Source organism: Xyrauchen texanus, chromosome 25, assembly GCF_025860055.1.
Source record: "Xyrauchen texanus isolate HMW12.3.18 chromosome 25, RBS_HiC_50CHRs, whole genome shotgun sequence".
In the NCBI taxonomy this organism is placed as follows: Eukaryota; Metazoa; Chordata; class Actinopteri; order Cypriniformes; family Catostomidae; genus Xyrauchen; species Xyrauchen texanus.
The window spans coordinates 24,131,429-24,154,315 of record NC_068300.1 but is presented as its reverse complement, the minus strand read 5'-3'; the positions used below and the strand labels follow the sequence as shown (position 1 = coordinate 24,154,315).

At 41.4% G+C, this 22,887-nt stretch overlaps 1 protein-coding gene across 2 annotated transcripts in view; it reads left to right on the top strand.

The window, feature by feature from the left end:
• kcnab2b (potassium voltage-gated channel subfamily A regulatory beta subunit 2b) overlaps positions 1 to 22,887 on the top strand; it is a 126,749-nt gene that overhangs the window by 86,139 nt on the left and 17,723 nt on the right. For both annotated transcript variants that reach the window (XM_052091773.1, XM_052091772.1), the window contains 7 exons: positions 6,411 to 6,454; positions 6,636 to 6,673; positions 13,659 to 13,738; positions 16,347 to 16,391; positions 18,672 to 18,716; positions 19,755 to 19,798; positions 20,010 to 20,096. In XM_052091773.1, coding sequence (XP_051947733.1) covers positions 6,411 to 6,454; positions 6,636 to 6,673; positions 13,659 to 13,738; positions 16,347 to 16,391; positions 18,672 to 18,716; positions 19,755 to 19,798; positions 20,010 to 20,096 — 383 coding nt within the window. The remainder of the gene's footprint in view (positions 1 to 6,410; positions 6,455 to 6,635; positions 6,674 to 13,658; positions 13,739 to 16,346; positions 16,392 to 18,671; positions 18,717 to 19,754; positions 19,799 to 20,009; positions 20,097 to 22,887) is intronic.

Sequence of the window (22,887 nt, the reverse complement as noted above, 5' to 3'; positions counted from 1 at the left end):
CTGTCTCTCCGGGCAACTAAAGAGACGGCCCGCGCTATTGGCCGCTCTATGGCAGCTATGGTGACCACGGAGAGGCATCTGTGGCTAAATTTATCGGGAATAAAAGAAAAGACAGAGCTTTTTTGCTTGATGCCCCGCCTCACCCTCTGGCCTGTTCGGCGACGCCGTTACATCGGTCGTCGACAGGTTTCAGGAGGCGAGGAAACAATCTGCGGCGCTCAAGCAGTTTCTCCCCGTAAATCCAAGTCTAAGTCAAGTAGGGTGGGGCAAACACATCAGCCCCAGCCTTCAGTCAGCTCCTCGCACCGCAGCAGAGCAAAAGGAGAGCTGCTTCCTCTAGAGCCCTCCTCCAGGAGCTTGGCAACAGAGGAAACGCCTCCAGCGGAAGCCCTCCAGCCAGGGGCCGACCTGAGGGACGTCCTTAAGGCTAGGAGGGTTTCGGGAAGAGGTCCTAACTGGGGTGTTAGAACCTCGGAGGGCTGCCCACCCCAACCGAGGTTGTTCTCAGAGCGGAGTCCTCAGGAAATCGGTGTTGGTTTCCGCCGCCTCTGACGCTCGGGCCACACCAATCTCCAGCTTAAAGCACACCGTGCCGTTCAGCGTCAAAAAATTAAAAACACACATCAATTGTGGTCACAAGCACTGTATCGACCAAATCCTGCCGGTATCCCGCTTCAGGAAGTCGAGAACAGTGCTCTAAAAACACTCGAGACCAGCCTCGAGAGGCTGGTTCCCTTAGTAGATTTTGTAGAGGCATGGAATCATCTTCCCAACATATCTGCATGGGTCCTGCATATAATAAATTCAGGGTACAGACTGCAGTTCAGGCACCGCCCCCAAATTCTCTGGGGTGGTGCAGACTACAGTGGTTCCGAGCAGGCTCAGGTGATGGAACAAGAAGTGCAATCTCTGCTGCTGAAGGAGGCCATAGAACGTGTTCATCATACAGACAGGGAGTCCGGTCTTTACAGCCGGTACTTTATAGTTCCAAAAAGGATGGGGGTTGAGGCCGATTTTAGATCTCAGAGTTTTGAACCGGTCTCTGAGGAGGTTCAGGTTCAAAATGCTTACTATTCCTGTCATCGTGAGTCAGATCAGATCCGAGGACTGGTTTGTCACGATAGATCTAAAAGACGCCTATTTTCATGTATCCATCCTTCCATGTCACAGGAGGTTCCTGAGGTTCGCCGGGGCTAAGCTTACCAATATCGGGTTCTTCCGCTCGCCTAGCACTATCTCCCCGACATTCACCAAATGTATGGATGCAGCTCTTGCTCCACTGAGACTTCAGGGCATCCGTGATACTGAATTATATCGACGACTGGCTCATTCTGGCCCAGTCTCGAGAAATGGCGGTTCGGCATCGAGATGTCGTTCTTGGCCACATTCGAAGTTTGGGGTTGAGACTCAACACAAAAAGAGTGTGTTACAACCATCCCAGTGCACAACGTTTCTGAGCGTTGTGTGGAACTCTGTTACGATGCAGGCACGCATGTCTCCTGCACGTATCGAGTCCCTTATGGCGATGGTGTCCGGGTTAAAGCTAGGCCAGGCCATCACTGTAAAGCAATTTCAAAGACTGCTGGGCCTCATGGCAGCGGCATCCAACATTGTACCGTTGGGCCTTCTACACATGAGGCCCCTCCAGTGGTGGCTGAAAGCCAAGGGGTTTTCCCCAGCGGGAATCCATTTCGTATAATCAGAGTAACGCCGCAGGTGCATTCGTTCTCTGCTAATATGGAAGAAACCTTGGTTCCTGTCCCAAGGGCCAGTGTTGGGAGCGTCATGTCGCCGGAAAACCGCTTCGACAGACGCCTCCCTCACTGGCTGGGGCGCGGTCATGGACGGCCGCTTTGCCAGGGGTCTGTGGCAGGACCATCATCATTCTTGGCACATAAACTGTCTAGAGATGTTGGCTGTGTTCAGGGCTCTGAGGAGCTTCCTTCCAGACATCAAGGGTTACCATGTCCTAGTACGTTCGGACAATACATCAGTGGTAGCTTATCTGAACCGACAAGGAGGACTCAGATCGCGCCCTCTGTGCAGACTGGCGCATCAGATAATTCTTTGGTCCCAAGGGAAAATACTGTCTATCAGAGCAATGTATATTCCGGGGTTCAGAATCAGGGAGCAGACATCCTGTCGAGGCAGGGGCTGAGGCCCGGGAATGGAGACTTCATCCAGAGGTGGTGAAGTTGATATGGGACAAATTTGGACCATCAGAAGTGGATCTGTTCAGCGTCTCGAGAGACGCCCCACTGTCCACTTTGGTTCTCCCTCTCACATCCAGCCCCACTGGGGTTGGACGCCATGGTACAGGCTTGGCCGAGGCTTCGCCTGTACGCATTTCCCCGATCGCTCTGCTCCCGGGAGTCCTGGAAAGGGTCCGCCAAGAGGGCATCAGTCTACTTCTGGTTGCCCCCATGTGGCCGGCCCGAGTATGGTTCTCAGACATAATTTCACTCCTGATAGCTCCGCCATGGCAGATTCCTCTGAGGAGGGATCTGTTGTCTCAGGCGGGGGCACAGTCTTCCACCCTCGTCCAGAGCTGTGGAAACTGTGGGTCTGGCCCCTGAGGGGGTTCAGTACCTAAATGCTGGTCTATCAGCGGGGGTGGTTGAAACCATACTTAGCTCTAGGGCTCCGTCTACTAGGAGATTATATGGCCTCAAGTGGAATGTGTTCTCCACTTGGTGTAGAGAACATGAAGTAGATCCAGTTAACTGCCCGGTGGCTTCAGTTCTGGAGTTTCTTCAAGATCGTTTCTCTGCGGGTCTCTCCCTTCCACACTCAAGGTGTACGTGGCTGCCATTTCGGCGTTCCATGCACCACTGAGTGATGGGCCTCTGGGGAGGCACCAGCTGGTCATTCGTTTTCTCCGTGGTACATGGAGGATGAGACCGACAACCAGGTCCAGGGTTCCTGCCTGGGACCTGGCGGTGGTTCTCGAAGGGTTATCCCTGGCCCCCTTCGAACCCCTTCAGTCGGCATTGCCCAAGGACCTGACGTTCAAGATGGCTTTTCTCTTAGCTATTACCTCTCTAAAGAGGGTGGGTGATCTTCAAGCCCTGGCAGTGACGCCAGCTTGCTTGGAGTTTGCCCCTGGCGGAGTTAAAGCCATTTTACACCCGAGACCTGGCTATGTGCCTAAGGTGCCGTCTAACAAGGCACGGTCTACGGTCCTGCAGGCTTTTCATCCTCCACCTCATGTGTCGGCAGAAGAAGAGAGGCTCCATTTGCTCTGCCCTGTCAGAGCTTTGAGCTGTTACCTCGAGAGGTCCTCTTCTTGGAGGAGGTCGGACCAACTGTTAGTGTGTTTTGGGTCACCTAAGAAGGGGCTCCCTGCCTCGAAACAAACCATTAGTAATTGGATTGTTCAGGCTATTATCTCAGCCTACAAGGTGCGCAATTTGCCTTCACCTTTGGCCGTGAGGGCTCATTCAACTAGAGGCATGGCGTCCTCTAGGGCTCTCTTATCGGGAGTACCCCTCCAGGAGATCTGTGAGGCAGCCGGTTGGGCTACCCCGCACACTTTCATCAGGTTTTACAGTCTGCACCTCCCTAGTACGCCTGGCGCACGTGTGCTCTCGTCCTAGCTGAGTGCCTGAGTTCAGTTTCACCCTAGGGCAGGCCTTTTTTCGGTGCGTGGCCTAGTGGGCATTCGTTCCCCAAAGAGTCGTTTTCAACGACGCAGTCGCGAGTTCCCTCGGAAGGGAACGTCTCGGGTTATGACTATAACCCTTGTTCCCTGAGAAGGGAACGAGACACTGCGTCGTCCTGCCACGCCCCTCAAGGCCTGAGAGCGGCTTGCTTCATCGCTAGGCTAATGTGTATGTGTGCCGGCGTCACTTTTATGCATCCGGTTATGCCGTCACATGTTACGTCATGACGCAACACCAATCAAGATTGGAATAGTTTCATTCATACTTCAGAGGCGCACGCTAAGGAGCGTTCCCCAAAGAGTCGTTTTCAACGACGCAGTGTCTCGTTCCCTTCTCAGGGAACAAGGGTTATAGTCATAACCCGAGACGTTTTTAGTACAGGAAGCAAACTCTGTGACATTGTGTCAAGACTATCAAAATACACACTATACACTATGCATTTAGAAAATATACTATAAACTCAGCCATTGAAATTGTAGTATCTTCCCGAATGGAAATTAAAAAATTTTACTACATGGAAACATTCACCATTTAACAGCTGACGGAAGTGAAGTTTCAAACCAAGCATTTTGTTGCCGTTAGCTTTAGCGCACTATACACCCTCGGCTTAACACTAATATCTCAATAATATACATATTCACACAGCATGTTATGATGGTAAAGCGCTGAACTCACTTTTATAAGGTGCCGTCTTCACAGAAGTTTAGCTAGTTGTCATATTCTCCATTATTTGCAATTGTTTTGCCAGATCACCATTGTTGCCTGTAACTCCGCCCCTTCCGCTATTTACAGCAATTTACGTGTGCTTAGTGTATGAAGTGTCCAACATTCCACACTCATCTGGGTACTCGCAGTACACTTCTTTTAATTGCATTTTCAGTGTAAACATACTACTCGCAATACTTACACTTCAAATTTAAGTAAGAATGTGCAGAAGTGTGCCGTTTGGGATGCGCCAATAATATAAATAAAGGTCAATTTTGACCTGGGAATCAATTGTTGCTTTGCACATGATATTATGTAGATTTATTTTGTACATCTATGAATTAGATTTTTTTCTTATAAACACTTACATTTAGCCTCTTTTCCATACTCAACACTTTTATGTCTCTCAGGGGGACTTCATCTTGTTTACAAACATGCACACACATACACAAATTCAAATAGTAATTCTCATATTAGATGTTAATATAAATTGTACATTATGTTATATTTAGATAAAAATTCCATAAATTGTTGATCAGAAAACTTGTCTTCACATGTATCACAATGGTTTTGATTTAGTTGATGTATATTTTAAAAGGTTACTGAATTTCTAAATTTCATTATTTTTAAATAAAATTGTATATTCATAACTTTTAAATTTTTAGTTAAAATGCCAAAAATATAAATCTTTTTACTTTTTACAAGAATTTATTATTGACTTACAATATAGCTTTAGATGAAAACCACCGTGTTATGAAAATTTTTTAAGCTTGAATTCCACCGGGTCAAAACTGACCCGAAATGCAAAAAGTGTATGCAGATTCTGAATGCAATAGGAGGTCAGACAGTATATAAAATATTGACTGTGCTTGTTAATTTATGTACTGTGCGTTGCTCATTTTAAAGTCTAGACCACAATGTGAAAGTGCTCTTTACAGTACATGTACAGTAACCTTGTTTATTTTCATTAAACATTTAATATTGTTTTGGCAATAGAGGATTTCTTATCTTCTCACAATCTTCTTTAGATTTGTTCCATTTATATTGCTACCCACATACTTTCCTTAAGTCTATGTGTAATGCATTTGTTTTCATATGTGGTGAAAACGTGATTTGTTAAGTCTCAGGAATGTCTCTCAAAGATAAATGCATGACTATTGATTTAGGTTGTTTTCTTAGAAATCATAAAAATATGTTTTAAAGCAGCATATTTTGTGCCTGTCAGGGTTGATTGTAAATTGCTTCACATACTTCAAATGGAAAAACAAAGCTCATTGAATAGAGGAAATTGAAGGCAGTCTTGAATGTGTCCTTTATTGTGTGCTTGTGTAATAACTGCTGAGCACTATAACCCTGGCTCTTTGCAAACTCAAAAGATATCGAACAAAAGGCACAGCTGGCCCTCTGATTGGTCCATCTGTCAGAAGGTACTGTAGTGCTGTATCCAGGCTAGATTTCAATCTGACAACTTCCTCTGCCTGTGAGGGGGAGTTACAGAAAAAGACTTCAACCTCTCTAGCTTTTGGCCACTGGTCACTCAGGGAGTACTCAGTCATAATAATAAAAATAATAATTTCTTCTTTACTGTGTTCTGCTGACCACAAGGCACACACGTGTATTTGGTAGAACAGTTTGAAACTTGTATAACAGGAAGAAAGGCCTGCTGCAGTGCAGAGCTATTTACTTACAGTGTTCCCACGCACATGGGATTTTGAAATTTGGGCTTACAGGCCTGGAAATGGTAAAAAAGTAATGGAAAAGTGGTTAATTCCTACAGTATACATTTTCCTACTAATACGCAGCTCTAAAATATTACATTGCTCTTTATGAGTGCAGTCTTCATGGAATTACTTTTAAAAACCCTTACTATCACAGGTCATGAAATCTTTGGTCAAAAGGAGTGGGAACCCTGTATGTATGACATTGACAGCTCTTCGTCAATTGAAAAATTACTCTTTTTAATTGTAATGGCATTTATCGTCATGATTACATAAAATTTTTCCATGTGATATAATATTTGATAGATGTTCTCCCTGTTTTCAGGAACCTTGGAAAATCTGGTTTACGGGTATCATGTCTAGGGCTGGGTGAGTAAAACATGCTGTAACTATTCTTTAACTGATTGTGTATTCAATTCTCTGGACCTTGAATTATGTCTGTATTCACAGATCATCTAATTTCTGGCTTTTGTACAGTTGCACAATACTTCAAGAAATTACTCACACTTCACATCTGAGTTCTTTCACTACCTGTCTATTTTCTCCTCAGGCACCTGGGTGACCTTTGGTGGTCAAATCACAAATGAGGTAGGGATTTATTGCAACTCTTTATGTTGAGTCACTAATAACTGGACAATAGCACTTAACATGTAACATTGACCTTAATCTTTAAGGTTAAATGTGAAATATATATTACTTATATATTATATGTGTATTACAGATATGTTTAAAATGATGATCGCTCACATGAGATGAAGAATAAAGTTATATTAGTTATGTTATTGTCACGACTGGCTCGTTACAAGCCGCAACATAAAAAGGGGAGTCTGACAACAGGTCTTAGTAAACTCAAAAGAGAATGGTTTTATTGTCAGTAAGCATAAACCACCACAACCATGGATGGTAACATGGGTCTAGGTTTAACAAAGGGAAAACACAGCATTAACAAATAATATAATTATTCAATACTTTACGCTACACGGTAAGAAAAGCATGAAGATAAATTGAAGAGGTCTCACTGGGCCAGCCACTCCTAAGACATGGAGCTATCCCAATGAGCCCTTGAGCAAATTACACACAGCATTTTATAGCGATACTAATTATCAATTAGTAAGGGGAGAACCAATTAAATCACACGACTCAGGGACGTCACACCTCCCACTCCAAAAGGAGGTTCCCCTGGAGAACCGACAAGACAGACAAAAATAATCATTGCACACATACAAACCTATTGTTATACATGCGAATGTACAATAACATCGATACTTATCTCCTTGTTTTCCACTCCATTTCGCTCTCAGAATCCTGGGCCCTAGGACATCAGAGAGGGGAAAGGAGAGAACAAACAAACAAAAACACCCACCACTAATGGGTCTTCTTATATCCGTGAGAGAGCATCAGCGATGATGTTATCTCTGCCACGGATGTGTTTAATATCCAAGTGAAAAGGTTGTAAGATAAGGCTCCATCTCATTATTCTTTGGTTTTTACCACGCATCCGATCCAGGAAAGTCAAAGGATTATGGTCAGTGTACACAGTAATGGGACCATAAAGTGAACTCAAGTATACTTCAAAATGTTGAACGGCTAAAACAAGAGCTAAAGCCTCTTTTTCTACCATTGAATATACTTGTTGGTGTCGATTGAACTTCTTTGAAAAGTAACTGACCGGATGCTCAATGTCGTTGGAGTCTTTTTGTAACAGAACAGCGCCAGCACCATAAGCACTAGCGTCAACCGCAAGCAGAAAAGGTTTCTCGAAGTTCGGAGTAACTAATACGGGTGCATTCGCCAACAGAGATTTGGCATTCTCGAAGGCATACTGACATTGTTCTGTCCATTTAAAGGGTTTCTTAGGGCTTAGTAAATCAGTCAACGGGGAAACTATATCCGCAAAGTTCTGACAGAAGCCTCTATAGTAACCCACCATCCCAAGAAATCGTCGCAACTCACGACGGGTAGTTGGTATGGGAAAACTACAGACAGACTCTACTTTCGCGTGGATCGGTTTTACACAACCCCGGCCAATTACCTTACCCAAATAAGTCACAGTGGCCTTTCCGAACTCACACTTGGCGAGGTTTATTGTCAGATTGGCTTTCACTAGACGTTCAAAAAGTTTTCGAATCTGACAAAGGTGTTCAGACCACGAAGAACTATATAGGACCACATCATCGAGGTACGCTTCACATCCTTCTAGTCCGGCCAACACGTGATTGATCAGCCGCTGAAACGTAGCGGGAGCATTTCTTACCCCGAAAGGCATAACAGTGTATTGCAGGAAGTTATCGGGTGTAACAAATGCAGAAAGTTCCTTAGCGCGAGATGTTAGAGGAACTTGCCAGTATCCTTTCAGAAGATCAAATTTGCTGATGAATTGTGCAGAGCCAACACGGTCAACACAATCATCGATTCTAGGCAAAGGATAACAGTCAGGTTTTGTTAAGGCATTTAGCTTCCTGTAGTCAGTACAAAAACGATACGAATTATCAGGCTTGCTCACTAAAATACATGGAGAGCTCCAAGAACTAAAACTGGGCTCTGCGAAGTTATGAGCAAGTAAATACTCCACTTCTTTTTGGAGTAATTTTCTTTTGATAGGATTTACTCTATATGCATGTTGCTTTACTGGTTGAGCTACACCAACATCAATGTCATGCTCAACGACGTGAGTTCGAGTCGGAACATCAGAAAAGAGAGAGAGAAACGAACTTACCAACTTTATTATATCGGTCTTCTCTGATTCGGACAGATGAGACAAATGGTAAGCAAAATTAGCAAGGATTTCCGAGTTATTAAGTCGTCCTTCCTCTTCTCCCCGAGAAGGACCTTTCGTCTCCTCTGGACTGTCAGCAACCTCTTCAGTTGTTTCTAAAACACTTGGCTCAACCATTTCAGTAGTTGTTACCATAACAACAGACAAATAGGGTACGGGATTCACGTACGGTTTCAATAAATTAATGTGACAAACCTGTATTTTCTTTCACCGTTCTGGCGTGTTTAACACATAGTTATTATTGGAGAGGCACTTCGCAATCGTATAGGGTCCAGCAAACCTAGCCTGAAAAGGACTTGTCAACACAGGTAACAATGCCAGCACTTGATCACCAGTTTGAAATTTTCTGGACTTTACTTTGCGATTAAACAACCTCTGCATTTTCGCTTGAGACTTACCTAGTTTTCGTAGAGCAATAGCTCTGGCTTCATAGAGTCGATAACGAAAACTACTTACGTAATCTAAAACGTTTTCGGGAGGTTCGGAAGTTGTCCACTCATCTGCCAAGACAGCAATAGGACCCTTAACAATGTGTCCAAACACTAACTCATTAGGGCTAAAGCCTACGCTCTCTTGCACGACCTCACGAATAGACAGTAACAACCACGGAAGTCCTTCCTCCCAGTCACAATCCAGTTCAACACAATAAGATCTCAAAAGTGACTTAAGAGTCTGATGGAATCTCTCTAGCGCTCCCTGACTCTGAGGGTGATAAGCACTTGCGATATTGTGTTTGATTTTTAGTTGTCGCATAACTTTAGAAAAGTGTCGAGACATGAAGTTCGAGCCTTGATCAGATTGTATAATTTTTGGAATGCCAAAAATAGACATGAAACTTGATAAAGCCTTTAGAATAGCTCTAGTAGTAATCGATCTAAGAGGATAAGCTGCAGGATAACGTGTAGACTGACACATTACCGTAAGTAAATAAGCATTTCCACTCTTAGATCGTGGTAAAGGACCAACACAATCGATAATCAAGTGTTCAAAAGGGGTGGTAACTGCAGCAATAGGCTGTAAAGGAGCTGGTGGAACTTTTTGATTCGGCTTTCCAGTCATTTGACAAGTATGGCATGACCGAACGTAGTTACCCACATCTCTCTTGATTCTAGGCCAATAAAATTTCCTTAGAACTCTATCACAGGTTTTTCTTACCCCCATGTGACCAGCAATGCCTTGGTGTGATAGCTGTAAGATGGGTTGGCGAAAACTAAGAGGAACTACAATTTGGATCCTCGGTTCGAGTGAAAAATCAGAGCTCATAGGTTGATGTTTACACAGCAAACCATCTTGGAGAAAATAGAAAGGAGATGACGTTTTATCCCCCACTTCTCGGATTAAAGAGAATAATTCCCGAAGTATATCATCTGACTGCTGCGCTTTAATAAGGTCATCTCGAGTCACACTATAAAGTGGAGACATAGAACAAGTGTCAACATGGTCATCACCAATACACAGACTTTCAAATATGGAATCGGACTTATCCATCTTACGATCCACAACAGACTGCAACTCATTCTTAGAGACCACATTTTCAGCTTCAGGACACACTGTACTAAGTTCTGGCTGAGAATCATTTTCAGAAACCATAAAAGTATCAGAAAGAACACTTTCCACTTCATCTGGCATATTTTTATTTGCCATCGCTCGAGTTATTGCACAGGCGGGAAATAAATCAGGACGGTCAGAAGACGCAACCCACTTCTCTACAGTAGAACCTACTATGGGTGGAACACCAGCATCTGACTTTTCCCAGACCTTTCCCCCGGCTAAATCATTTCCGAGTATAAACGTGACTCCAGGAACAGGAAGCATCTCACGAACTCCAACTACTACATCGCCTGAGACTAGTTTGGAATTTAAGTGAATGCGGTGTAGAGGAACTTCCATGAACCCCATCTCTAGCCCTCTCACCAATACATGTGTCCCTGTAGCAGTACGTTCAGACAAAGACAAAAGTCCTTTCGACAAAAAGGATTGCGCTGCACCAGTATCTCTGAGAATACGTACTGGCACAGTCTCCTCAGAATTAGGCAACGACACAGTCCCTTCAGAGAGGAATGGTGAAAAATCAGAGTCATTTTTAACATTCTTCACATCCACCTGTTCAACATCCACCTGTTCGACCTGCTTATTTACTTGACCAGTAGGTTTCCTACCTGACGTGGAAATTAAACCAACAGGTTTAGCAGCTTTCTCTTTCTTTTTGAGAATAATACAGTCCGAAATTTTATGTCCTGCCTTTTTACAATAAAAGCAAACTAACTCACCTTTTGTGCGTGTAGCTGAGGTATTGTCAGCAGAATTTGACGCTAACATTCACAAGCTTTTTATTTTTAGCAGAGACACTCAATCTAGACCTACTCTGATCTGAGTGACTGACAAAAATGTGATGGGTGAGGACAAATTCATCTGCCATTAGAGCAGCATCTGATAATGTACTTACTTTATGTTCATTTAGGTACATGGCGACGGATCTTGGAACACAGTTTTTAAACTCTTCCAACAGAATTAGTTCTCGAAGCTGTTCTTTAGTGTTTACTTTTACTGAGGCACACCAGCGGTCAAACAGATTCTCTTTCTCTCTAGCGAATTCTAGATAAGAACACTGCTCAGGTTTAAAATTGCTCCTAAATTTCTGACGGTATGCTTCAGGTGCCAATTCATAAGCATGTAAAATAGTGGACTTAACGACTTCATACTCACTACTCTGTTCTATAGTCAGCGCTGAATACACCTCTTGTGCTCTCCCGACTAAAACACATTGCAACAGCAACGTCCAAAATAGCGTTTAATGCCGCCCCGAGTCCTGGCGAAGTGGCCGACGTTAGTGGTGGGTGTTTTTGTAAACATCAAACACAGGTGTCACGAGCACTGGTTCAACGTGAAGTGGAACTTCAACAGTTTGTGCATTCAGCTCTAACTCAAGTTTCCTCAGCTGAAACGATCTTTCTTCCCTTTCCTTCTCAAACTGTAACTCCAGCTTACGTAATTCTAAATTCTGTTGTAACTTCTTTATTTCAAAATCATTTTCTAGCTCTTTCTCCTTCAGTGCACACGCATCACGCTGGGCGCGAAGTTTATCCGCATCAACACACAACTGCTTCTCTAGCAAAGACATTTCTCCAAACTTTGCATTTAAACTGTCCGTGTCAGAAGGAGGAGAGACTACAGTCTCTTCAGAATGAATAAGTTGAGACCTTACCTCTAAAATACCCCGCTCGGAAAGTGCGCTTTTCACAGTTTCCATCAGAGTTTCCTTACGTCTCTTATCACTACTGGTTACCTCCACATCAAAGTGTTCGGCAATCTGCAACAGCTCTTCCTTCGTACATTTCTCCATTAAGATTTCCGAAGGAAATATGAAGAAATCTTCAATTACTGACGACATTTCTGCAAACGAAAACAAACAGAGCAAACACAAACACAACAGCAGTACAGACGCGCGTGAGACGCTGTTAAACTAGAGCTTAGAAACTACAAATCCCGTCGGCCACTTCGCCAGGAATCGTCACATACACGCTCGGGTGCGAACCCCACCTTAGTTAATGGATAAACAAAGACTTGCCACAAGTCATTCCCGAAATTATCTATTTATCCGGCAGGTATCAGAAACAGATACGGAGACTATAACACAGTGTCACCTTAAATGAATATGAGATTCCAGTTCCTACCTATAATCAGAACTAACTAAACCTTCCTGCTCTTCAAAGGTGTACCGGACTCGGGGCGGCATTAAACGCTGAACTCGAAGACAATTGGTATTTTAAACCAAAAGCCCGAAGCGTACCCCCGACAGAGATTTAAAACCTCCATCCAGAATAACCTTCAAAAATAAGAAAGGCAAAATAACAAAGAAAATAACAAACAGTGCCACGATGGAAGGATTTTAAATCCAGCTGAGACACACTAACTCACTGAAATCTCCTCATTTACAGGTGAACACGCTGAAAACATTACGCATTTACTTACTCGTGTAGCAATCCCGGACGAGCCCCCAATTTTTATGTCACGACTGGCTCGTTACAAGCCACAACATAAAAAGGGGAGTCTGACAACAGGTCTTAGTAAACTCAAAAGAGAATGGTTTTATTGTCAGTAAGCATAAACCACCACAACCATGGATGGTAACATGGGTCTAGGTTTAACAAAGGGAAAACACAGCATTAACAAATAATATAATTATTCAATACTTTACGCTACACGGTAAGAAAAGCATGAAGATAAATTGAAGAGGTCTCACTGGGCCAGCCACTCCTAAGACATGGAGATATCCCAATGAGCCCTTGAGCAAATTACACACAGCATTTTATAGCGATACTAATTATCAATTAGTAAGGGGAGAACCAATTAAATCACACGACTCAGGGACGTCACAGTTATCAACCCGACATGTTTGAGATCATATGACCAACCGAATCCTACTTGTATCTTGATAACCTCTCTATTTATAAGATACCATCTGTTGTGGAATAATTTAATCATGGGTGATAAATACTTCTGCTAATATTTCTACAATGTGTCAGTATAATGTCCAAGGCCACTGTGGTATTGACCTGTGAAATATCAACAAAAAATTACTCAGTGGACCTTTTAAACCACAATGACCATCTCTGCAGAATACTTAGTGTAGCTTTAATCAGCCTGTGATGTACAGTATCCAAATAGCAGCACAACAAGATGTAATGCATACAATTAAAACCATCTCAGTTTATTTTTGTAATGCTGAAGATGGCAGATAGTCAATTTATCACTCTGTTTTTGTTATCTCTTCCATCACTCTCCGTCTTCTCTCAGGTAGCTGAGCAGCTGATGACGCTCGCCTATGAGAATGGCATTAATCTGTTTGACACAGCTGAGGTGTATGCTGCAGGGAAGTGAGTACTGTCTCTACATATGTCATGATTCATTGCTGCACTCCTCAACAAAGATAGGGATTGACACTCATTTGTGGAGAAGAAAAGTCTAATTTTAGCAAAGTTTTGATCTTTTATATAATTTTCTGTATGATTTTCAGGAAACCAAATCACTGTGTTCTGTTTACCCCTGTTAAAAACATAGCTGAAAATCTTTTAAAGAGTGTAAGACTGAAAATCTCACAATTTGGAATGTCCAATTCCCAATTTGCTCTAAGTCCTCGTGGTGGCATAGTGACTCACCTCAAGCTGAAGGCTGCCTCCACATCTGAGACCATCAACCTGCACATCTTATCATGTGGCTCGTTGATCGTTGATCGTAACATACACACAGAGACATAGCACTTGTGGAAGCCCACACCATCCACCACGGCACAACTCACCACATTCCCCACCGAGAGCGAACCGCATTATAGCGATCACGAGGAGGTTACCCCATGTGACTCTATCCTCCCTAGCATCCGGGACAATATGGTTGCTTGGGAGACCTGGCTGGAGTCACTCAGCACGCCTTGGGATTCAAACTCGCGAACTCCAGGGGTGGTAGATAGCGTCTTTACCACTGAGCTACCCAGGCCCCCCAATTTCCAATTTTTAAAACAGATTTCTAAAAAACTCCCCCATCTTCCATTAGTTGTAGAAACAGATAGACCTACCCCAAACTCATAGGTAAGTCAACCTAGTTAGAGAAATGTAAGCACAGTGTAGTTTTAGCAGGAAGACTCACAGCTGTACATTAGCTAGGTTACTCTTAGCCAATCATGCATCAGCCATCGCTTTATAAACCTGCTCAAAATCTATCACATTGCTGTTTCAGTGTGCCAACACGGCAACCTCCACCACCTCACTGCCACCAGTTGAGTCCCATCCTGTATGGGGGTAGACTCCTCGCCCCCTGCCTTCTATCTCTGGCAGGTTATGACGTTTCAAGTACAACTTCTTCGGACCGCCAGATGGGGCTTTCGCCAAAGAGAGACATTACATTTCTGTTTTTTATATTCATCAAATAAATGTCATCTTAAATTTTACTCAAGTCTGCGAGTCTTCTTGGTAGAAATTAGTAGTTGGTTAGCAGATATTACTTGTACAAGGCAAGAGTAAAAAAAGGAAAAGTGAATTGCCTCAAAACTGCTGGCTGCGTGTAAATTTAACAGTGGCGTCTTATTTTTCTGCAATGCCATGAAACTGTAATGTCAGAGAATTGCTGATAAAGTTAAGGGGAAATAACCTGACTCAGTGAAAATCCACTTAACGATACAAAATGGCACTTTAATGAAGCAAACCTCATGAGTTTACAAGGACAGAACCTTATGTGTTTTTGTGTTGCATTATCCATTAGTGTTTCATTCCAAGTCAGGCTGGCCATGAGATTGAGGCTTCTGCTCAGTGCATTTAAAGCTCATATAGAATAGTCAAGACAACACAGTAAACACAGATAAACAAGCCATCCCTTATCACTCACACACATACTGTCCTCTATAAACATCATCACTCTAGCCTTTCTATGTTCAATCAGTGGTTCTCCTCATGGAGATCTATAATACCTGGAGAAATCTATCCTTGAGCATTCACATTCATCTCAATGGCAGTTGCTCAGATGGCACATGGCATTCCAGTTTTAAAAGGATAGTTCACCCAAAAATGAAAATTCCCATATCATTTACTCACCCTCATGCATCCAAGATGCATATGACTTTCTTTCCTCAGCAGAATACAAACAAAGATTTTTGGAAAAATATTTCACAATTGCAAGTGAATGGTGGCGAAAATGTATTCTGCATTAAGTTTAACCCATAAGACTCCAGTGGTTATATCAAAGTCTTCTGAATTGATCCAATTGGTTTTGGGTGAGAGCAGCCCAAAAGGATTTATAAAACATCTGCTGTAATGTATATTTGCAAAAAAAATATTTTTAATGGGACATTAATAAAGAGAGATGCTTTTTGTAGCCAGTTACGGCAAAGTTACGGTGTCTACCAAAAGGTTCTAGCATGACCCGCCATGCTAACCAACCAAATCGTGACCTCTAAGTTTTTTATTAATCTGCTCTGCTAGTTATGAAAGAGGAAGGCTAATGCAGTTTGTGAGAATGTCTAAGGCCATCTGCTGCCCTCTTGAGCCCCATTACAATAGCGCTTCATTTGTTACAAGCTGTCACAAGGATACACAGTCCTGCATAAGGATGGCTTCAGTAGGGCTGATGGGAGAACCATTCATGAAGAACACATCGGTCCTGGGGGCAGAAATGTAACATCTGTCATTAGACACACAGAGATGCTCTCCCTCCCCTCCATTCTCTCCCCTGTTTAAACTTTGCTCCAAATATCCTCATGGCAACAACCACAAGAGAAAAACACACACAGCTTTTTGCCAGTGTCTTCACTGGGAGTTCCTTTCATAAGTGAGTGCTTCATTAGCTTAATTCTCCAGGAGTTGAGTACAGGGAATCACCAGTGATGAGAAGGTTTTTTAGTTTTTTTTGCTGCTCACCGACTGTGATGACAGTGAGAAATCTTAAGGCTAAAATAATAGCCTGGTAATTGATCCATGTTTGTGTTTTTTTTTACAGGGCTGAAATGGTTCTCGGCAGTATCATCAAGAAAAAAGGATGGAGGTAGAGATATTGATTTCACATTTGTAAAGTCAACATGAAATAAAAATTACATTATTAACTATCTGAATGCATCTTTCTGGTCTTAGTGTAAATTATTTCTCTGTGTATGCTATTCCAAAGAAAAAATGGTTTCTATTTGTAATCTTTAACCAAAATGTATGACTTGCTCTTCCATTGAAATTACATTTATTTTCCACTGATGTTATTTAGGAATGTTTGGCTACTGGATAATGTTAATCAAACTCTCATTCAGGTCTGGCTCCATTCTGATATGTAACATTGAGTTTCTACAATCTTTTCAGTTACTGATAGATAAAATCAAATCCCGCCCTACATTTTTTCTTGTTTCACTTAGTAATATGTCGCATTGTCACCCATATGGAAGTAATATGGGTTGCAACCAGCAATTATGTCGACTTTAAAGGGATAGTTGACCCCAAAAAAGAAAATTTGGTCACATTTACTCACCCTCATGTTGTTCCAAGTCTGCATGACATTCCTGCATGTAACACAAAAAGAGTTTTCTAGCAGAATGACTATGGCGCACCTTTCCATACAATAAAAGTGAATGGTGGTCATGGCTGACCTTGGTCCCCATCTAATTTCATTGTATAGTAAAAGAGCAGCTTGGACATTCTGCTAAATATTCCTTTAGGTTTCACGAAAGAAAGTCATATGGGACTATTTTGGGGTTTACTTGAAGGGTTCAGAACTCACATTCTCTCATTTCATGTCATTTGCAATGTTTGTGTGTAGTTTTCTCCTACTTAGACTTTCAGAGAATGACTGCAGACATCATCTCAATGGAAAAAAGCTGGCTTGTACCTTGCAGCTCCTGTTAGTTTGTGAATGGCTAATGTGGAATTTGCACTTTAGGGGGCATCAGCTTTTATTCATCCAACCATTCACTGTGTGGGAGCAGTGAGGCGAAAAGGCTCTTTCCTCCCAGGGAAAGATGTGTATTTTCGGCCTTAAAATGTTGCCCTTTTTTTAGAAACAATGACTGTGGTTTCAAGTCATTTGCAACATCTTTTCCTCATGGGAGAGGAGAATTTTAATCACGGAAGCGCTTCGACAAACAACCTTAATTTAGATCCTTTCTGCAGAATGTATGCAATTTATCTTTTTTTTTAACAGAATAGCATTTGTATTCAGTTGTTCCAAGCTTTGTTAAGCAATGCTTTCATACAACAATACTATTAAAGGGATAGTTCACCCAAAAATTTAAATTCTCTCTGTGGCAGGGCGGAGGGCGGGTGTGATCCTACACACCCGGTCCCGTATTAGGCTAATTAAGTTGATGATGTCCGTCAACGATCTCTCTCTCCCGCACGATTCTCTGCAGTCGACCTTTATCCCTCTCGGAGGCTTAATTAGCCTAATACGGGACTGGGTGTGTAGGATCACGACCCGGCCCCGCCCTCCGCCCTGCCACATTCTCTAATTTACTCACCCTCATGTCATACCAGATGTATCCCCCCTTTCTTTTTCTTCTAACAATAAACAAACATTTTTAGAAGAATATCTCAGCTCTGTAGGTCCACACAATGAAAGGGAATGTGTACCAAAATTTTAAAGGTATTAAAAAAATAAGAAGGCAATGTAAAAGTAATCCATAAGACTCCAGTGGTAGTGGTTAAGTATATCTTCAGAAGCAATATAATAGGTGTGGGTGAGAAACAGATCAAGATTTACAGTAAGTTCTTTTTTACTATAAATTCTCCATCCTGCCCAGTAGGTGGCGATATGCATGAAGAATACAAAGTGCCAAAAAGAAAAGAAGAAGAAAGTGAAAATGAAAGTGAAAGTGGAGATTTTAGTAAAAAAAAAAAAAGACTTAAATATTGATCTGTTTCTCACCCACACCTAGCATACCGCTTCTGAATATATGAATTTTACTTTATGGAGTCATATGGATTACTTTTACACTGCCTTTATATGCTTTTTGGACCTTCAAAATTTTGGTACCCTTTCACTTGCTTTGTAAGGACCTACAGAGCTGGAATTTTCTTCTAAAAATCAAAAATGTTGTTCTGCAGAAGAAAGAAATTCACACATCTGAGATGTCATGAGGGTGAATAAATGATGAGAGAATTTTCATTTTTTGGTGAACAATCACTTTAACATGAAATTAATAATTAGTAACAAACTTGGATGACTTAGTTCATATATTTTTGTCCTCTGTGTAAACTGTTGTTTGGATTGTTGTTTGCCCAATGACAAATTGCATTTCTCTGCCTTTATTCTGTTTTCAACCATTTTATCTCCTGTCTTGCACAGGCGCTCCAGTTTGGTCATCACCACCAAGATATTCTGGGGTGGAAAGTAAGTGTTTTGTTTAAATGTATGTACAGTATGTCAGGAAGAGTTTGAGGATTTACATTTATACTTGTAAAGGGATTAATGGAAAGGAGGAGGCGAGGACCGGCTTGACAATATAAATAATAGTTTTAATATAAAACTGAACAAAAAGACACAAACACACACATGACGGTCAGCTGCCCATAAACAATCTCTCTCTTTCGCACCACCATCTGCAGTCGGCCTTTATCCCTCTTGGAGGCTTAATTAGTCTGATAAGGGACCAGGTGTGCAGAATCACCACCCAGCCCCGCCCTCCGCCCTGTCACAATACTGTATATAATAAATAATGTGAGGAGAAAAGGGGCAGGTTAATGATGCTCTCCTTTATTTTGATTGTGTGTGTTAAATACAGTATATAGGGAAGTGCTACTGACCCTCAATCTGTATAGAGGCTAGTGCCACAGTGCTAATAGTTTCCTATCTGCAATCCAGGTTGGATCCCCCTCTGAGCTGTGCTCTTTCACTCAGGGCAAATTAAAAGCCAAAGCCAAGCTCTGATGTGAGGTCACCATCAAACATTCATGGCTTTAGATTTCCATAGTGCTTACACTGGAGAAATGTAGAAAAAAAGGTCAACAACTGCATTTTGATATTAATAAGCCTCATATACCATCAGAATCTGTATTAAAATATTAGTTCACCCAAAAATAGGAATTCTGTTGTTATTTATAACCCCTCATGTCTTTCCAAACCTGTTAGGTTGAAACATAGCCTCAGTCACCACTCACTTTCTGTGTATGAAAAGAGATGCAATAAAAGGGAATGGTGACAATGCCCAGTCTCATTTTGTGTTCCAAGTAAGAAAGAAAATCATACATGTTTGAGACACATTGAGGGTGAGTAAATAATGACAAAATGTTCATTTTTAGATGAACTGTCTCTTTAATTATGACTTATACTGAATTTACAAAACCAGATGCACCAATTTGATCCATCAGTCAAGTTCAATTCACTTAATTATCACTTTGTGTTAATGTTACCCTTTTGTTTTTATTTTAGAGCAGAAACGGAGAGAGGCTTGTCCCGGAAACACATAATAGAAGGTAAGTCATGTTGGAAATACTCACTTAGGATTGTGTTTTAAGTCTTTAAGTCAAATATTTCTATATTTAGAAACTAAGAAATTAATTCTAACCCCCTCTTCAGTTATTCATTCCTGAATTAATTCAATTTCTTCCAAAGATTTCATTTCATTTCATTTAAATATTGAAGTACAGTCATTAAAAAGCAATAATTTGTTTTCTGACCTTTCAGGTTTAAGAGCGTCACTCGAGAGACTGCAGTTAGAGTATGTGGATGTAGTGTTTGCTAACAGACCCGACCCCAACACACCAATGGAAGGTAGGTGTGCATGTCAAGATGCTGGGCAGTCGTACCTGTTTCTACTGTGTGTGTTTGCATCTGTGACTACCAGCAGCTGGAATGGCTCACTTAAAGAGATAGTACACACAAAAATGAAAGGTCTCTCATCATTTAACCACCCTCATGTCATCACAGATGTGTATGACTTTCTTTCTTCTGCTGAACACAATGAAGATTTTTAGCTGAATATCTCAACTCTTATGCTCCATACCAGGAGCAACCTATGGCACTGGCACACGGAGGGGTAATCACTGGCACGCCAGTAATGGCGAGAGAGGAGAGAGAAGAGTAGTCTATTTTATTTATATGAAATTCTGCACCTGCTTTCCAGTTTGAATCTTGATGTAATCCTTCCTCATGATCACGCAGCATGTTTTCATCATCTGAATGGGAGGATTAACAAAAAGAAAAATGTGACGAGGCTGCAGTACCCAACTGATTCGTACAGTGCGTGCAAGCCAGTCATGCTTCACGTTCGGTTAATCGTGCAAGTTAAAATGCGCCCCAGTTGCATCGGTCAGGCTGCGTGGATGACAGCCTATATATTCCGTGTTTAATTTGTTTCTAATTGCTTTCAGAACAACACGTGATGTATTAAGAAAAACACTTATATTAATCCTTGAGATTTCCAACACTGCATACAGGTACACCCTCCTTAAACCAGCCACACTCAAAATGACATGAAATGATTAAAAGAGAAAACATAAACCCACATGGTGGGGTTCAAAAATCTGAGTCTATTCAAAATATGAAATTAAACCTGGAAATAAAGTTTCAATCCAGGTGCAATTCACAGAAAAGGGCTAAATAGTTGATCGGCTTGTGATGCAGGAATGGCTTGCACCCGCAGCGCTAGTCTCGTCACACTTTTAAAGTGTTTAGTCTCCCACTCAGCTGAAGAAAACACTCTGCGTGATCATGAATAAGGATTACATCAAGATGTAGATTAGAATGCAGGTGCAAAAACATCATATAAACAAAATAGCCTTATCCTTTCTTGCCTCTGTGATTTTGAAAAATATACATGCATAATTTAAGAAATATTTAAGATTCCACACAATTTCATGATCAGTAATCAAATAAGAACATTTGTGACATCAAATGTTAACTCATTTTGTACCAAAGGACAATGCAAGTGGTGACCAGACCTTTCAAGTACCAAAAAGCACAAATAGGCAGCATAAAAGTAATCCACAAGACTCTAGTTTAAGAAGTTTATTTCTTCAGAAGCGATATAGAAGGTGTGGGTGAGAACCTATATTTATTTACAATAAATCTCTACTTTTATGTTATATTCGGAAAGTGAAAGTGGAGATTTATAGTAAAAAATTATTGAAACATTGATCTGTTTCGCACCCAAAGTGATTACATTGCTTCAGAAGACCAGAGTCTTTTGGATTACTTTTATGCTGCCCTTATGTGATTTTTTGAGCTTCAAAATGTGGTCACCAATTACTTGCATTCCATGGACCTACAGAACTGAGATATTCTTCTAAAAATATTTGTTTGTGTTCTGCAGATGAAAGTCATACACGTCTAGGATCACATGAGGGGGAGTAAATGATGAGAGAATTTTAATTTTTTGGTGAACTATCCCTTTAAGCTTGATTTGGTCAAAACTGGCTTTGCACTGAAGCATGGAACCCAGTCACCCACCTCTCAACTCATAAAAGAAATAATTATGTCAAGCACACGGAGACCAACAGCAGAAACCTGAACTTTATTACTGCAATAATCTAATCATACCATTAATATTGAAATCCAAGGATAGATATAATTTACAAAAGGATAAATTAAAGTTGTATGAGATCAATTATTATCTTGTGAATGGTGCATGTTGCCTGTAAAGAGTATTCGAGCTGGCACCATAGCAGTTGCATCCATAATGCAGTTAATGGTTAAGTGAAGTCATAATTTAGTTAAAGAAAATGGCATGGTCTTGCTTTTGAGTTTTACGAATTGACTTACAGTACATCCTCCATGTGAAGTGCTTAAAAACATGGAGGAAAGCAACACTGTTTATGGACTTTTTATAATGCACATTGATTTAAAGGGATAAACAACCAAACAAGCATGTTTAGGTTACATCAAGAATATAGTCACAGCACTATAGCATGGTAATCTTGTCAACAGCAGCAACTGACCAATGTGATTTCATTGCCTCATTTCTTCAAAGTCCTGATTGGCTGATATTGCTCTTTTTGAGATTGTTCCAGTCTATCAGTCACAAACTGTTGTGAAATATTCAAATTTGTAATTTACTCATGCTCTTGTTGTTCGAAATCCATATGACTTTCTTTTCTTTCACGGAACACGAAAGGAGATGTTAAGCATAATGTTACACTCAGTCATTGTTCACGTTTTCTTCATCTTATTTTCATACAATAAAAGTGAAAGGTTAATGAGGCTGTCACTCTGCCTAACATCTCCTTTTGTGCTTGACGGAAGAAAGTAATACGGGTTATGAACAACAAGAGGGTGAGTGAATTATGACAGAATTATCACTATCCCTTTAAAACTGTGAAGATACCATGCTGTACAGCTGTGAATGTTATGTAGCTAAACTGATTAGTGGCAGAGACTGAGCCTAATGCTTCAGAGGTCATGTCTCTGTAGAAATGATTGCTCGTGCTTGTGCACACATCTCGTGACCCAGACTTCAAGTGTGGGCCCATTAAACAGGGATTTGCAGGTCTAGTCCTGCTGCTTTTTCTTTTCTTCCAAAGATTTCATTCCATTTGCTGGTTGGTAAACCTCTTTTCACAGTCTT